The sequence below is a fragment of the Pituophis catenifer genome, unplaced genomic scaffold, assembly GCF_029215685.1.
Source record: "Pituophis catenifer annectens isolate HBS135680 unplaced genomic scaffold, rPitCat1.0.hap2 SCAF_2, whole genome shotgun sequence".
NCBI classification, from domain to species: domain Eukaryota; kingdom Metazoa; phylum Chordata; class Lepidosauria; order Squamata; family Colubridae; genus Pituophis; species Pituophis catenifer.
In genome coordinates, this window is record NW_027256882.1 from 138,331,432 (window position 1) to 138,349,231 (window position 17,800).

At 44.6% G+C, this 17,800-nt stretch overlaps 1 protein-coding gene across 1 annotated transcript; it reads right to left on the minus strand.

Moving 5' to 3' along the window:
* Positions 1 to 12,600: 12,600 nt before the first annotated feature.
* On the minus strand, positions 12,601 to 15,824 carry CBX8 (chromobox 8). Its single transcript, XM_070937680.1, has 5 exons — positions 15,549 to 15,824; positions 14,900 to 14,943; positions 14,624 to 14,689; positions 14,428 to 14,494; positions 12,601 to 14,178 (listed from the first exon to the last, which is right to left on the minus strand). Exons 1-5 carry the CDS (start codon positions 15,615 to 15,617, stop codon positions 13,345 to 13,347), a joined length of 1,080 nt encoding a protein of 359 aa, XP_070793781.1. The 5' UTR covers positions 15,618 to 15,824; the 3' UTR covers positions 12,601 to 13,344.
* Between the last annotated feature and the right edge of the window lie 1,976 nt (positions 15,825 to 17,800).

Sequence of the window (17,800 nt, forward strand, 5' to 3'; positions counted from 1 at the left end):
CATGGCCTAAGTTTGGGCAGCGCTGAGCTCGGTCAAGTCAACTGACAGTCAAGCTCTATCAGAATTTGACTGTGTTCTAATAGTGTGCTTCTAAGTCCCCATCCTTAAATTGATGATAAGGAATTTTAATGAAATGGGTATTTTTGCAGCTTTCAAAGTCATAAAGTACATGATGTTGGACCACTGTTTATCAGACCCATTCCAAGGTAAAGCAATGCAAAGGTTTTGTTCAAAACTCTATGTTAAGACCACAGTTTAGTTTGTTGTGTGTGTGTTGTGATGTGACTCAGCAAATGGTTTCCAGACTTTTGAATCATTTGAAGCATTGGCTTACCTACTACTTTTCTTGCTCATACTGTAGTTTCTTTTTTATATTGCTGAACCTTTCCGCTACTGCTATATGAGCTGTGAAGCTAAGAAAAGGCAAGATGGCAAATTTATCAGGGATAAAGTATTGCTCGTGCTTATGTTAGCTAATATGATTTTGTTGAGTACATTGATACGGAAGCTTATCTTTTTCACCAAAGTTTACTCACATAGAAAACAATTCCAAGGAAGTCCATGAGATTTGTTTCCATGGAGCTGTAATTTAAATTTGATATGCCGGGTTATAATAGTGCACTGAATGAGTCTTCTGCAAACAGTGCTTCTAGTTCCTTAAGCTTATTCCTCTTGATGTGCACTGCTGCTGAATAAGGTGACAGAAGTTGAGCCAGGATTTTCCAAAAGGCCTGCAGCTTGGTAGAATGCCTCCAAGGGTCAGGCATCAGGCTTAATACAATGTTATTCAGATAGCATTTTCATATAACCCTCCTGGTTTGAGTCCTGGGCTGCCTGGGGTCTCAGCTCACCATATTTGTTCCAGCTCACCATATTAGTTCCAAAAATATTCTTTGTTTAGTTCAGAGGGGAAAAAATCTCTTGTGAGAATGTGATTTGTTATAATGTAAAAAAAACCATCCAGTGGCTATATTACAAGCATCCTGATAGATAGCGTAAGAAAACAAGGCATTTGTTCTGAATCGTAGATTTGTATGACTTTCTCATTCAGTGCTTTTAATCAGATGCCCTCTTTTTGCACTTGCTCTCCATTGCAATTAGTGCAGTACTCTATTAGTTGTGTATGGCTCTGAGTCAGATTACATAATTCCCATTTTCTATTTTTTTCTGGAAGTCTCCCCACATCAACTAATCTCCTTAGAGTGCCCAACATTATCCAGGGGCTTCTGTCCACTTATTTTAAAGCTGTCAGTGTGTAATATTGAAGGGGTCGCCTTAGTCAATCGTTTAAATGCCTTTGGTAAAATCTGCCAAATTTAGATAGCCCAGGTAATGCCCAGACAAAGATACGTTGCCTGTGTTCTTTACAGCAATTGGTGCATCCCACTTAGATGTTATCAGTGAAGGATCTGAGGAACTGAGGATGAGAATGCCTGCCTGTCTCAGATTTTTTGTTATGCATCTCCTGTTGGAGCTGTCCTTGACTAAACTCTTTTAAACTTCTATCGTGTGCCTTTTAATTCTGGGTGTATGTTGACAATATTTTGATAATTCTGCCAAAGTAGATGTTTCTGTGGAGAACTAAGATTCTGGAGCAGAGTCAGAAGAGGAGGCTACACAGCAATTCAGTTAAATGAAGTCAGTTTTCTATGAGACCCACCGCACCCTTTCTTGTAGAAGCTATTGTCTTTTCCCAAGGAAGAAAATTCCATTAAAACATTGGCAAATATTGCTTACGGACTTGAAGAATTCGGTGGTTTCAGAAATGTTCCTCCCACAAAGCTTTGTTGTCCCCAGTCCAATTTCTCAGGTCCTTGTTATTCTGCGTATGTATGCGTACATAATGCACCTGTGTTACTTTGCTCTTTGCAGGACTGCTGCTTCTATTAGCCTACATGCAATATTGTCTTGTTTCACAAGTCGCTTCTGATTCTGTTTATTTTCTATACTCATTTTTTCTCTGACTGTGATCTATAATGTGCAACCATTTCAGAGTTCAGAACCATTTCAACCTCTCAGAGGTTTTTTTTTTTAATCTGTATTACAGATCCTTAATTCTGGTTTTCAGTCAGTTCCATTTAAAATGAACTTCTTTCTCATCTCCAGCTTGTTTGGAAAAATGAAATGTTGCTCTCCTTCAAAAGCTCAAATGCTGCTGTGCCTTTTGGTTAACCAGCTATTTCAGTTTCAAAGTCTAAAGTCCTAAATAGCTTATCTGAATGAGCAAGTTGGCATATTCTTCCTTAGTTGTATATTGCACATGCAACTGAATTCCAAAATGACAACTAACCTTGTATATGCAGATGGTACATGTGAGTTCTCTAGTTAAGGACTCAATTTTATCAATAATGGGTAGACAACTGAACTTGATGATGATCACTGCTCCTTTTTATTCTTACATGTTTTTCTTAGGCTTGTTGCTCTGCCTCTTCTGTGTGTGTTTTATCTATGTAACAAACTGCTTTTAAAAGTTCTGTTGCTACTATTCTACATTTTAAAAACTTTTTATAACAGGTGTGTTACTGCGTTAATCAGGTAAATATTTTTGTTTTGGAGTAACTTAGTTACTCGGTTTACACTGAGCAAAAGTGCTCAGTTTAGTCTTGTGATTTAACATTAATAACTGCAGTACCAAAAACTAAAGGGGAACAGAGTTACTTTATATTACAGTGTTTCTGCTACTCCAACAAATATTCACTCTATTCTGCTCCGAGCTCAGCGAAATGCCTTTGCAAGAGACTCGCAAGAATCAGTTCAGTGTTTCTTGAAATGTGTGTCAACCACTGTATGTTCCATTTTTTAAAAAAGCCAAATAGTTCTTGTATGACATTTTCTAATTGCTTTAACTGGAGCTGCTTCTTTGCTTTTATACTAAGAGAACAAAAGTTGGGGATGTTATTACCCTGGGAAAGCTTAGCTTCTTTGTTTGAGTGGGACAGACTTTCCAGGCAGAATATTAAATAAGGCTGACAGCAGTGTCTGTCCACTGATCTCACTGTGGGTTCACTGCTGCACTGGGGTTTATTTGTTTGACCCTGGCTGTGTAGCTTGCTTGGTTCTGTTGTGTGATGTCTATCTCCCCGTTTTCTTGCCACTTACTCTAGTTTAGACTTGAGATTACTATTCTGTTTGTTTTGTTTCTTTAATTTATTTCCCAGCTTAAAAGAACTTTTAGACTACATTATGCTGGACAGTTTTTGTATAACTTTCAATTCTCTGTTTTAGTATCAATAAATATTTTTTTAACTTAACTGACTGTGGCTTGTTCTGCCTCATTTGGATAGCCTTTTCCCTATTAACTTGTTTCCCTAAATCTTAAGATATTAATTCATTTATAATACATATTTTACTGACAATGCAATCTTATACATGTTTAATAAAATCATGCTGTATTGTATGGGTTTTATTTCCAAACTTCTGTATATAATTTCAGCTTAAAGACTATTTAACGTTGCCAGTATAAAAATACCTGCTGACATAGGCTTCAGAAGTAGTAAATGAGGAAAAAAAAAACATTAGAGGCTTCAATCAGCAGATCTGAAGATCTTGAGCAATTATTAAAGCGTATCGCCACTGATGCAATAACTCTCTTAGAGGATTTTTCAGAGTATTCCTTCACACACACCCTCTCCCACAAAAATCTACAATAATAGGATTGGGATGCATTCTATGCAGTTTCCTTTATCCTTTCTTTGTAGTGGTGTGTGTAATTTCAGCACTGAACTGATAATTTTTCACACACCTTTGAGAAAGTTATATGGCCTTTTTGCAGCACAGGAGGAACTACCAAATCTCCACAGTGGGGAAAAAGTTTCAAGCAATAATTTTGCCCCTGGTTATGTAGATTATGAGTCTATTTTTGTCACAATTTGCAGATGGTGTTAATCTTAAAGGTAGACAAAAATTGAATTAGAATACTTCACTATCAGAAATTTTTAATGAAATCTAAAATACATTTTTAATGTCACAAGATATTTACACTGTCCTTTGTTCTTATCAATGTTGTGGTGTATTTGTAGCCTGTCCTTGGGATTAGCAACTGTTTAATTACACCATAAAAAAGAAACATAATCTTCTGAGGAGGAATGTAGTGTAAAAGTTCAGGGGAATGAAATATGAAACCCACCTTGTTTCATTTAGAGACTTTATCTTATAGGCCTTTTGAACAGCTCACCATACTTTGGCCAAGCTAATGAAGACCTGATCTAATTGACTTATTTTACTTTAACAAAGCTAGAGATTGGTAATGAAGTTAAATTTCTAACTGCATCTTGCTATTTATACAAGAGCAATTTCTTACAGTACATTTTCCTGGGTTAACATATGTGCAAATTATTTAGAATAATAATTTTTTAATTTTTTATTTGTTTGTCCCATCTTGCCACAAGGATATTCCTATTCTAACACCCTTGTCTGTTTCATTTCTCATGGGTAATTTTAGCTTGAAAATTGATAACAGCAACTGGATTCTGTTAAGGTTGATTATAGTGTAGGTAGCAAAATAAAGAACACTGAATAAACCAGAATGGCAATGAAATCACTACTGGTGTGGACTTTAACTGAAAATATGCTATGATGAAGCCTTGAATCGAGGATTTTTCAAATGCTGGTAGATAAATGGATTTCAAATGTTCCTGTGCAAAATTCAAATCCGGAACTGATAAATCCAGCTGGAGCAGCTTTGTTCTGCTTTTCACTTTTCCTCCAAATTCCGGGCTTCGTCAGCAGTTTCCCGAGTCTTGCCTTGCTAAGACTGGCATAAGAAGGGTTTCCTTCGGTCGCGTGTGTCCGTCCAGTCCAAGCCTGACTTCCTGGATTGTAGGGCTTCGTCATCGAGTCACCCCTAGTGGCCAGCTTCGGGTGGTACACCCCGATATGGATTTTCTGAAGTCTCCCAGCTACGGCAGTCAGCCGCCTGAGGCTCCGATTGCCACAGCGTGTCCAGCAGCCACGCAGTTTTTTCCGAGGGGGCTACCCTTGGGTGGGCATCGGGACTGGATGCAGCACAAGCTTTCCTCCGCCTCTTCTTCCTTTCCCCGTTTCCATCGGGAAGAATCCCATCACGCAAGGTGCTGGCACCGTTCTGAATGCTTTAGAATCCACGAAGCCCCGGGACACAATGACGCGTCGCTCACGTGGAAGCTTTTGCAAACCTGGCTCCGGCGGTTCCTTCAAGGAACTGGAGTCTGCACCTCCGGGCTTTACGGGAGCTGTGATCTCAACCAGCGGCTGCAAGTCGTTAGCGTCGGGTGCTCCAACCTTAGCAGAGGGACCGGGGGATTCTGGGAGTTGCATTCCGGTACCTCTGGAGGGCCGCCGCGTTGGAAGAAGCCTGGCTTTGTTTGTGTCGTTCTCCTCATCCGTAGCAAAACTTGGGGTTCGTGTCTCCCGTTCCTTCGCTATTAGAGCTACAATCATTTTGGAAGCGATATCTGGACTGAGTAGGAAAACCTGTTCGTCCACTTCTCCTTTTACAGCTGGGGGTCGCTGTTTCGTGACAGACCTTGGTCGCAATCCAGCAGTCCTTAAAAAAAAAAAAAAGGCTGAAGCTGCTCTAAGCCCTCTCTAGGGAGAACCCCGGACAGCCCTCCCGGGGCCAAACAGGCGGCGGCAGGGAGGAGAGGATGTCCTTGGAAACCAAAGAAGGCCTTGGAGCGAGGAAAAAAGCTCTCTGGGTTCGCGGAACAATTGCCCAAGGACTTCTTCACTTTACAAAAGTTATTTGAATGCAGGTTCATTCATTCAGATTAATCCGGACCGGGGTAGCGTCAGGCATTACGATCGCCAAGAAGATAATGGGCACCCAACTTCGTTGGTCCTCTCATGTAAACTGTTAACCTATGGTCCGTTCGTATTTGAACGACACCCCCCTCCCCCAACCAAACTACATTTAGTCAGAGCTAAGAATAGTTGCATACGAATAAATTGCCTGCGATCGTCTGAGGTTGGAATCTTTAATTCTGAAAAATATTAACGGCGGGTGGCAAGAGCTTTCAATGGGACTCAACACCCAGCAAAGCTAGCCCTGGTTGCCAGACCCATGCTCCATGTTTTCTAAGGAACAAGGACGCTTTTCTATTCTTGATTGATCGATTAACTTTCTCCAAATTAACCAACTGAAGTTTGACCCTGCCCGATGGAACTTTAGGCACGGAGTTTGGAGTGGCCCAGATGACGCACCTTTGACTTCATTATAGAGCCTCTGTTTTCAGGGAGTTGCATCGCTTTCGCCTTCCCTGGCCAGGCAGGATCACGTTTACCTTGAGGACTCTCTGGAGTACATGGCCAGGGTCCATTTCCACGGAGCCTCCAGGCTGGACTTTCTTTTCCCGTTCTTTTTTCTGAGAAGCTATCCAGAGGTCCTCTCTTCTAGGACCTTCACTGATCCTGAAAAGCAGAAATGAACCTGGTTCATAGCGGGATGAGAGGTCAGCATGAAATCCCACATCTATCAGTTCCACTGGGCAATTTTTTTAAAGGGCAATGGTTAATCACCTCCCTATTGTTGCCAAGAAAATCGGCTGGATCTGCTCATGAAATCATATGGAGTCTAATTTGCCTCCAGACAGATTTTACCTGTTACTTCTAAGAAGTCCCCTTTAAGATGGGCTTCTGTCCATCCCTTTCTCCGTCTCTCCAGACATTCCTTACTTTTCCATTCCTTCTTAGTCAAAAAGAAATATTTCATGTCTTGTCTCGTACATATTTGTCCTCTTTGCTAGATCCAGAGCAAATCTGTCTGGAAAGTCAAACTAGAAAGTTCTAGGATCTCTGCTCCCACTTTCGGCTCGGTGTAAAAGAGACAAGGGATCCACTTGGAGCGGGAAGGGGCGTCCCTTTGATCCCAAAAGTTAAACGGTGAGGTGGTAAGAGAAAGCTAGCTTCGAAGGCAGGTACATGCATGCTAAGAAGTAGAAATCATTGTCTGGGTACAGTCTTCTGAGCAGAACTGGTTGGGCTTTCTTGGCAATCATTTTTTTTAACCTCTCAAATTAAGCTATAATTCTGAGATTTCCTGGTAGTCTCCTATTCCAAGGATCAATCAGATCAGAGACAGTTAAGTTTTTCGAGACCTGCCGTCTAGTATTTTATTGAACGGTAGCCAAAGGGTTCCCCATTTCCAATAACTGTTAAGAAAGTTCATCGGCTGCAAGGCTGTAAAATTTCCGTTGGCAACGGACCACTGGTTAGGATTGGTCTAAGCAGAGGGGGTTTTTTTGACAGCTGACTACCTCTTAGCAGCGACGGCTCCCAGCTCCCCAACAAGGAGAAAAGAATGGATAGGATATCTGGCATTAGTCACTGCCCGGTAAACCAGACGGCGCGAGGCGCGCGTGTGCGGGAACATAAAAGTTTGCGGGTAGAGTGAAGGATGCGAGAAGCGGCGATTCCCATTCCCAGGATGCGCCCGTCATCCTGAAAGCGCTCGCCTTCAAATTCAGAATCGCCGCGAAACTCTCCTGTTTCGATCTCCCGAAGGGCGGAGTGGGAGAGATATCTCTTTGGTTAGGGAAAGTGGCGTCTTTGAGGTCGGGGAGAGGAAAGAGTCTGATCTCGTCCCAACCCGGATCAGCTACAACTGGCCCCGTCACCCTTAATTTCACAGTCCACTTCTGCAGCTTTTCCCGGGCAAGAGTTTAAGCTGCCTGCTGGAGACAAGATGAGCTGCTTACTAAGGCTCAACCCTGGATCTCCGTCTCTGGGCCAAGCCACCCCACATTCTTTATGTCAATTCTAAGGGTGCCTTTTAAGAACCTGTAAAGAAAGCACTATTCACCGCGCATTCAGACACATCTTTTGGGTGTACGACTTTTTATATTTTGGGTGTAAGACTTTTTGCAAACATTGTAAGGTGCTTTGTAAGCTAACTTAAGCCAAGTTTCTTCTTAGAGCAGCCTTCCTCAGCCTGAAAATCATGCGTAGTGTTTAAGGCTTTTAAGTTACTCCCAGCATTGCTAAGCCAGAGTCACCACCAACACAGATCTGGGGAAGGCTGCCTTAGAAATTACCAGCCGAGGCTCTAAAGCAACGCCTAGTGAGTGGGGAGTAAACGGCCTGCCACAACAGGACGGCGTTCACTTCCTTAGTAAACACGCAGCGATTTGTTTTGCCAGTTTGGCCGGCTGCCTTCGGGGGGAAAAGACAAAAAGGACGCGGGTACAAAAGTTACAAAAGCTTTCGCCTTGCCCTCCCCTCCCATTCGCAGCCGCCGTCCTGGATGCCGGGTGGCGAAATCGGGGCAAGCCGTGCACAAGGCGTTGGAAACACCGGGTCCGGTCGCCGCCCTGACTCCTTTCAACCTCTTCCTCTTCCTCTGGTGGGAGGGGAGGAACCTCCTGCTCTCCCCCTGCCTCCCCCCCCCCCGCGCTGGACTGGAGGGAGGAGAAGGCGAGAAACCCTCGGCTCGTCACTCCAAGAGCCGGCTCTTCCCTTCCAGGATCGCCAGCCTCTTGGCAAGGCGAGGGAAGGAACCCTACGCAACCCCACCCAACCAGTGTTTCTGGCCTCTATAATTGCCTACTTGAAGACACAAGCACATGCACACACACCAGACTGAAAACACGCCAGAATAACAATAATTATGTTGGCGCAGAATCTGGAGAAGGGAGAGGTGCCCATTTAAAATAAATAAATAAAGCCGCCTTTCCCACAGATCCGACGCCTTGGTCTCCCCCCTTGGCATGTTAACACGCTGGGTAGATCTTTAGGATCCCCCGACTAGAGCAGGGGCGGGAACAAGGAGCTACAGTCAAATTCCTCGTGTGGGGTGCGGAGAACCCCTTTGCAATAAGTAGGGGGGGGGTCTTTATGCTTAATAGTTTAAGATTACGGCCGTCTATGGTATTCGTTGAGATAGCGATGAAATCGACGGCGGTGCCGCGATTGAATGACACGACCCACCTTTACGCTGGGAAGTCCGTAGCCGACCTTGGGAACGCGGTGGCAGTCGCCGTTTCTACTCCTGTCGCCAACTAGCTGCAGTTGAACCTGTTTTACTCCAGACTTAAGATAACCGTACTCCGCTTAACTCTTCTCCTAGCGCCTGGGAGCAGGGTGGGTCACGCGAAGTATTTGGCTAGGTTGAGTTGCGGCTTAGGGCAAGTTGAAAAGGAGAAAAGGAGCTTGGGCTTCCATTTCTGGTGGGCATGCCTTGTCTTGCTTAAACTCGACCTTTCGGTTTCCATCCGAATTGTGTTTTGGGGGGGGCATGCCAGATGAACCTTAAACCAGGGTTTATGACCCGCAAACCAGCCTTTTAGAGTTAAGTTTAGCGGTTGTGCGAACCCAGCCGCTCATCAACCTTTCAGGTCAAGGATTGGCATTGTTTCTAACCGCGGGGCGCCCTGTATGCTCCCCCTTCCCACGATGGGCACGGAGGCGATAGATTGTCTCCTATAACGCCTCCCTCCCTTCTGGCTCGGACGCTTCCCGGACTCGCCAGTTTTACGGACCTCCAAACTCTCCGCGCTGTCACGCAACGCAAAAATGCAAAGAGCTGGGAAAGTGCGTGGCCACGGCAAATTATTACTTCCAAAGAGTTATATTGTGTTAAGTGTTAAGGCTAGATGAGAAAGACGGAAGGCTAGATTTAAACAACAATGAAACATGGTTTCGGTTGTTGACACCAGAAGAATTTCTCCCAGGGATTAGGATTTCTGATCACAATGAAGCCGCGGGTAAACTACCTCTGCGGGCCTAACCGAAAAGGGGAAAGGAGTCCTGTATTTTACTTGAGTTAAATTCAAATCTGCCCGTTTTCCTCTCCTCCCTTTTCAGTTTGATCTCAAAAGATCACAAAGGAAGACTTGGAATTGAAGTCATAAAGGCCCTTCGCTTTACACCCTTTATGGCTTTTATTGGTGAAATTTGGGGTTCTGGATCATCGCAATTCTGTAAGGTACCTACCAATCCTTTGCTTGGGTAGTCCTATTAAATTGTTTTATTAATTATTTTCCAGGTAAAGAATATAAGGCTGTGCCGTGAGTTCAATTGAAGGCAATAAGAGTAACTGAATTTCTGTAAACTCCCTGGCAGTACACCCTCCTACTCAAATTAGCAACATTGTAAAACTAACATCTGAAAATAGATTGATTCATGCTGATTCATTCATTATAGCAATAGCACTTAGATTTACATACCGCTTCATAGTGCTTTACAGCACACTCTAAGCGGTATAGAGAGTCAGCATAATGCCCCAAACCATCTGGGTCCTCATTTTACTGACCTCAGAAGGATAGAAGTCTGAGTCAACCTTGAGCCGGTCAGAATCGAACTCCAAGCTGTGGTAGAGTTAGCCTGCAATACTGCATTCTAACCACTGAGCCACCAGATTATGCTCGATATATCCAGCTTCCATCCATAACTGGGTGGTAAAATATAGATACTACTCCCCCTTTTAATCTTCAACTTCTTAGGGATTCATTTAATCCCAGAGACTGATGAATGTCCCAAGAGAAAACTGCTTGGAGCCCAAGGACATCCATTACCATCCAAAAATCATAGAGGCCAGCAACATAATGATATTCCCTGGGAAGGGTTCTTTATTTTAGTTTCTCGGGGATCCAGTAGGAGAAAAACCTAGGTCAGATTCCTGGTTTCCACTACCTGAATTTTGGTCAAGCATGAAGTGCCTCAAAAAGGCTCCCCTTTCAGTTGTGTGTTGAGCAGCTGGCTAGGGCAAGGAGGTAGCACCATATTTCCCCAATTTTAGGAACTCGCTCAGTGCACTCCAGTGGACCAGTGCACTCCATCCCAGCTTCAGATCAGAGGAATTGCTGAATGAGCTAAGAGGCAGCTGTGTTCTTTTCCCACAAGCCATTTAGCAGGGCAAGATAGATAGGGTGACCCTCAGAACTGTGAATCAGGAAAAGGAGCCTTTTATCCCAGAGCAACAAATGAAACAAAGCCAAGTCTCTATTTACAAAGAATTATATATATTTCAATTCACAAAAAAGCAGGTACTGTATTAGACATTCCACATTTGCAGAAGACACCTACTTAAGCTTCATTTCTGAGACTGAGGCCAGTTCAATAATGTTTTTTTTCCTTTTACAAATCTTAAAAGAGAATTAAATAACTCACACCCACATACATTCAATATATGTAACTATGTACATAGACAGATACACTCACATGTCGGTCTAGCTTTTATATACCCATGTGTGTGCCTCTAGAAACCCACATCACAGGGGGCATATACCACCTTTGACACCTGAGGAATTAAGGAGAGCACTTAAAATATTGTTTCTACCCAGGAAATATACCTCCTAGGCATTCTCCCCTCTTCCCCACTCCAGCTCTAAACTATATGGAACCACTGTCAACAAACACATATGCTGACATGCTTCCTCACCCCTGGTTGAACTCAACAGATTTGCAGAGCTACAGAAATACTTTGAGCTGACTGGAATTTAAAATATTGGTTTTCCTTTAAATAAGAAAGGGAGGGTGAAGTGGGGGGGAATGAAGCCGGTTTACTTCTTCAGCACAATCTAAACAAAATGGCCATGTTGGTGTTGTTGGAGAAACCCCACCTCCAATAAACAGGGAGGAGATAGGTGAGCTATGAAACAACATTTCTATCTGAGCCCAGAAATGACCAGGGCATTTCTGCTTCTTGCAACGGGGTTCACCTGATTTTCTCTGTGTCTCTTCTCATTAGGCCACACATAAGAGTTTCATGCCTTGTTCACTCCCCCAATTAGAAAGTGTGTTAAAAGGGTCCAGTGAGTCAGCCATTCAGAAAAAAGAACAGAGAAGTCAACATATCCTGCCGCCAGGCCCTTAGGGGCTGTGAGGCAGATTTGTGCTTTTTGAACCAACAAAAGATGCTTAAATCAATATCTATTGGGACACCACAGCACCTGCTAAAAGCAGAGGAAAGTACCCTTCCCCCAATTTCCTCTGCGTGTTCCCTCTTAATCGGGAGCTTTACAGAATAAAGCACAACCTAACCCTTGTCGTGAAGAGTTAAGCAGAGCTCATCTTCAAGGGAGCAGAAAAATGGTTTAAATGTTTGTTTAAAGTTGACAAGCATTTTTTTAACCACTTGGCTTAGAAATTGGAGGGGGGGGGATCAGAACAGATGCTTCTTTCTAAAAAATGAAAGAAGTTTCATTTTTATAAAAACAGCTAACTCTGAAACTCTGTTTTTTTCCCAGCCTCATTACATGGGAAGTTGTCTGGTATCCTTAATCAGAGATTGAGAATGTATGAGGAAAACAATGTTGTGCCACATGTTAATCTAATAGCCTACAAAGGAACTACAAACATTGGGAGAGGTTGGAAAATCCACTTTCAAAATAACAGCAGGAACACTGAGAATATGACCAGTCAGATGCTTTCCTCCCCAACTTTCTGGCATGTAAGGAATGTAAACAGATTTTCTTATTGGAGTGAGCAGGGAAAAGAGAGAGAGAGAAAAAAAATCAAAATTAAATTAAACTATCAGCTCAATTTCCTTCTTCTACTACTCCCACTTTCCCTCTATGACAGTCATATTAAAGTGCATAACAGCAGCTACACTTTAAAAAAAATCTTACACATCCCCTTCTCCCTTGCAAGAAAAGGTATTCAAGTTAATACTTCTTTGCTAAAACATCTTTCAACTGTTTTTTAATGGACACTTTTTAGAACAACAACTTTTTTTTTTCAACTGGAGCAAAACAAAGCATGACAATACTGTAAAGTCAAGTGCTTACTTCAGCTGTCCAGCCAGAACAGTTGTGTATACAGCACACTTGATTGTACAAAGCAACACCTTATAACAATTAAAAAAAACAACCCCTGGAGTTTTTTCAATCCCCAGATGAATATAATATCCCCATATTTTCAGTCAACATCATATTTGTGGGAAGGAAGGAGAAACAATTGGTGGGGGGAATTAAACCAAGGTATTATGATTGACTAACAGGATCATTCATTATCTACACACCAGCTCTTGCAGTTGAGCAAGAGATGCATCGCTTCTCTCATTTAATATCCTTCTCCAAAGGCCTTAAATAAAAAAAAAAAGCAACGATCAAACAACTTAAGAGTTGAAATATATATATTTATATGTATGTATATAGATATATATATATATGTATTTTTCTTTAAATAACATATTTACATCTAATAGAAAATATAACTCTAGAGATAATTTTTTCAACCAAAATTGAAATTGGTGTGGCAAGGTGGCAAGGTTGGGGTGGGGAGGGAGAGATAAAGAAAAGAATTAAGGACAGGTGTTTGAGAAGCAAGCCTGTCCAAAAGTTTTAAAATAAAAGTTAACAAAAAAAATCCCAATTCAGCCGACCTCTATCCAAAGCCTTTCAATGACTTCTCTTCTCTGAAAAGAGGAATTCACCGCTTTTCTTTAAAGAATCCTTGGTCTGTGCTGCTCTCCTTGATGGTTACTGTCAAGAAATTGGATGTCACATCAGTCACTACTACTTTCTCCAAATTGTTGAGAGATGGGCTCCAAGGTTCTTCTTCTGGGTCACCCAGGATCCGGGAGACAGGGATGCGGGCAATGAGGGAAGGCCTGCCAGCCTGCGTCCCTATGCCATCTCGATATAAGCTGCCTTGGTTTGCAGAGCTGTGCAAGATCTTAGAAGCCCCCAAGTCCAAACCACTTTGCCCTTTGGAATCCAGGAAATCCCTGTGCTTGGTCAGTCTAGGAGGGTAAGTCTCAGGTGCACCCAGTTTCATGCCAGTTTCTGCCCTTGGGTTGGGAACAACACTGGGTAACTCAGGCTCTCGTCTCCGGGCTAACTGGATCACACTGTGTCCCGAACTGAATTTTGCTGTCCCAGAGTTAGCTGTCTCTTCCAATTTTCTGGCTTTTAGGTAGTCCACCACCATCTTGTCACCAGGCTCCATTGATTTCCGCTTTGAGGCAACCTCTGCCATTTCAGGCAGGTCTTTCCTGGGCTTTGGACCTCGCTTTTTGAAGGCGCCTTCAGATCGATCTTCCTCTGTCCCCACCCTGTTTTCCTGGATGGACTCCATTCGAGGCATGCTGGGGGTAGAGGTGGTGGAGCTGCTTTGAGGGGGCAGTGGAATCTGTCTCAGTCCTTCTCTAGCCCGGGAAGTAGAGCCGAGTTCCTGTGGAGATCGTCCGGGATAAGGTACCCGGAGGCCCCTAGCAGAATCACTACGGAATTCATATGTTTTGGCTTTGGCTTTGGCCTGGGCCTGTAAAAGAGTGAAAGCAACTACACTTCTTTAGTCCTATGCTCCAACAATGTTGTCAAAACAAAGGCAGAGTGACCCCCCTCCCCACATTCAAACATACACATCCACACACACATTCAGAGACAGAGAGCAGAAAAGTAGCTGGTTGTTCAGTATTTGACCTTTCAATTAAGAAAAAAAGTTGCATTTTCCATTATGATCCCAGCAGAAACTCATAAACAAATAGCTCTTTGCATTTGTCTTTCTTACCTTTAAAAGGAAGGTTTTGGGTTTGGGGCCACGTTTCTTAGGACCATAAAGTTCCATTTCTCTTTCCCTAAATGTGGTTTTAAAAAAAACACACACACAAATGCAGGCATTATTAGGACACAGAATGATTTAATAGTGCTCTAAAACACAATGTTTTGGCTCTAATAAAGGTGTAGGTTTCCTCAAACAGACATACCTTTCCTCAAAAGCAGCAAGGAGGCGGGCATCTAGAATATTTTCCTCAGGTTCCCAAGTGCTGTACCTAGCAAAAAGTAAAAGGAAGTCAAACAGAGAGGGAGAAAAAAAAAAGAAAGAAAATAATTTTTCCCCTTCTTAAGTTCCAAAACAGCAATGGAGGATAGCTTGGGGGTGGGTGGGAAGTGTTCCTCTGTCTACTCCACAAATTATTTCCAGTCCTACTGCAATTTTGGCTACCAATCTACATTATACTACTACACTGAGGTCTACTTACTTCTGAGACCAGCCTTTCCATTTCACCAGATATTCCATGCGACCCTGCAGTTGTCAAGAAGAAACAAATGAGCCAGCATTTCAGGAGAGCCGGACTAAATAAACGGCGCTACGACATACTCGCTATGAAAACCAAAGATATTCCCGACCGCATGCGTCAATTACCAAAAAAAAAAAAAAAAGCAAGCAGCCCAAAGCATGCCACGAAAATGCAAAGGCAAAAAAAAAAAAAAGCTGCAAGGGCGGAAAAAAAATATATCCATGCATGAAAAAGGGGGCGTGCTTGCAAGCCGGGTTCCAATATATGCATGCAGAGCTGCGTGCAAAAAAAAAAAAAAAAGAAGAAGAAGAAGAAAAAGAAGGTAGCCGCAGCAGCCAAAAACGTGCATGCATTTAAGAGGGTTTGGGAGGGGAGGGGAGGGGGGGGGAGGAAGAAGGGTCCGCGACGCTCGAGATGGTGGCAATCTGCGCAGCGCGAGCCGAAAGGGGGAGCGGCAAGGCAGCAAAGCGCTGCTGCAGAAAGGAGGGAGCCGTGCGGGAGCCCCGCTCCTCTCTGCCTTGCCTGCCTGCGGCCTCGGGCGGGCCTGGCGGGTTCGATGCCGCGCGCACAAAGCCGAGCCTGCGCTGCCAGGCGCCGCCGGAGCACCTACTTTCCGGATGCGTCTCTTGAGCAAGGCCTCGGCCGCGAAGACCCTCTCGCCCACGGCGGAGAGCTCCATGTTTACTCGGCCGCTGGCAGCAGAAAAGCGGCGGCGGCGGCGGCGGCGGCGGCAGCCAGCACAGCCCAGACCATAATACTCCGCTCGCTGACGTCAGCTTTCGCCCTCCCTCGCCTCGCCTGCCTCCCTGCCTGCCTGCGCACTTGTTGCTGGCTTAGTCTGCCTGCCTGCCTGCCTTGCTCGCCCGCCCGCCCGCCCAGCCGCTCTTCCTACGGGAGAGGGGCCGCTCTTGTCGAAGCCCTGGCTCGGCTCTTCCCCAGCCTCCCCTTCCCACCGCCCCCGCCTCCTCGCGACGTGATCCGCGTTTCAATCACAAAGGGGCGGAGCCAAAGGAGCAGGGATCCCGGAGGGGGGCAGGGAGGCTGCGTCCCCAGCAGGGGGAGCTGGGAGGGGGGACCTCCGGAGCGGCTGAGCCGGGGAAAAAGCGAGACGGAGGGGGTCTTCAGCTGTCTGGAGGGGGAGGCAGGGGGAGGGGTGGGGAGCGGGAGCCCCCTCCCCACCCCTCCTCCTTCATAGCCAGCCTTGCTCACCGCCCTCCTCCAATCCGCTAGCCCAATTTCAGTCCCCTCCCCTCCTTGTGTGTGTGTGTGTGTGTGTCGGGGGGGGGCTGGAAATAAATCAATGGCATTTATAGAGCCTGGAGACAGGCGAAGCTTTTCTTTCTTTTTTAATCGACTTCCTTACTCCAGCTAAATAAACAACGACCACCCCTCCCACCCCGAGCCTGGCAAGAAAACCCCCCTACAAGTAATAAGGAGGCGGATATAAAACGCGATCGAGGAGAGGAGGCGCCCCAGCCCGATTAATCTGGGAGGGAGGGAGGAGGAGGAGGAGGCCAAGTTAACCCTGGGATTCGCAGGATCTGGGCATTGACGCATTAGGAACTCGATCTTGAGCGTTGGTTCTGGAGCAGGGTGGATTGAGTGTGTGGCAAAAAGCGGAGAGAAGAGACACGCCGATCACAAGACACCATTCCTTCTTCTCCCTCGGCTAAACGTCTCTCTTCAGGGTGATGGCGGGGGGGGGGGGCAGGGTCAGAATCACTGAGGTTCCGAAACTGCCCCCCCCACCCTTCGCTCCAGCCCCTCGACTTTCCTGTAAGGAGACGTGGGTGGGTGGACTGGACACCCACGCGCATAATGAGTTGAAATGTCGAAGCAGCCGCACGGAGCGCCCTCCCCCGTCTCATTTCTTAGTGGTTCCGGGAAGAATCGTCTCCTCCGAACTGTTCCTCATAGATCCAACTGGAGCGGGACTTTCTCCGACCGTCTTGGATCTATGCAAATCTCTAGGAAGAGCGCCTCCCAGGCTCCACTTCGGTACCAGTCCCTCCGCTTTCCCGCTGGTGTGCAATTTCCCCTTCATCTGTCATTCTGCAGAGGAGTGGAGAAATGCAACTAGTTTTCCTTTCATTGCAGCGTTTTGAGCTAAACTCGGTGAACGTTGACTTCAGAGCATAAAGACGCGGGGAGATGAGTGAAAGACGCTGATGTCTTTGCCTCATACTGTAGCCCATAACTTATGTCCAGGGAGAAAAGCTACTTACCCACCGTAAAGCATGTTGGTCCTTCCACTCTAAACCTCTGAGTTTAGCGCTTAGGGTCACATACCGGTAGTTAGGAAAAACTTCTATGAACATCAATAATCTTTGTTCCCCAGTAAATCCTGGTGAGATCAAGGAAATACCTATATATGGGTATTTGTGTGCAGAAATCGCGGTCACGATCTATCCCTGCCAACAATCTAATTGTCCCGGATCATTATGATTTGCATCTAAAAAACACTTAAAGTGAGTCCTGTTCTGCTCTGCTTTTCTGCTTCAAATCAGAGAGGATCTCAGACTAAGTTTGTACTTCACTACACGATTTTCAGAAAGCCCCTGTGCTGAGGGGTTGGAATGAAAACCAAAGAGTTCATAGAAGTATACCAGTGCTCAGACAATAGTTTTATAATAATATCTAGAGATTCTACAATGTACTTAACTCTCTGCGATCGAATACATTAAAATACGAAACCAAGTCTTATCATCAGTTAATCAGTGTATGTAATTTTAACACACTTCCGGGGAGGGGTGAAGGCGGAGAGGAACGATGAATCTATTTGTAGGCTAAGTTAAAAAAAAAAAAAAAGCAACCAAGACTTCTTCCCTTCTAAAACTGCCAGTTCTGAATTACAAAGTCGAC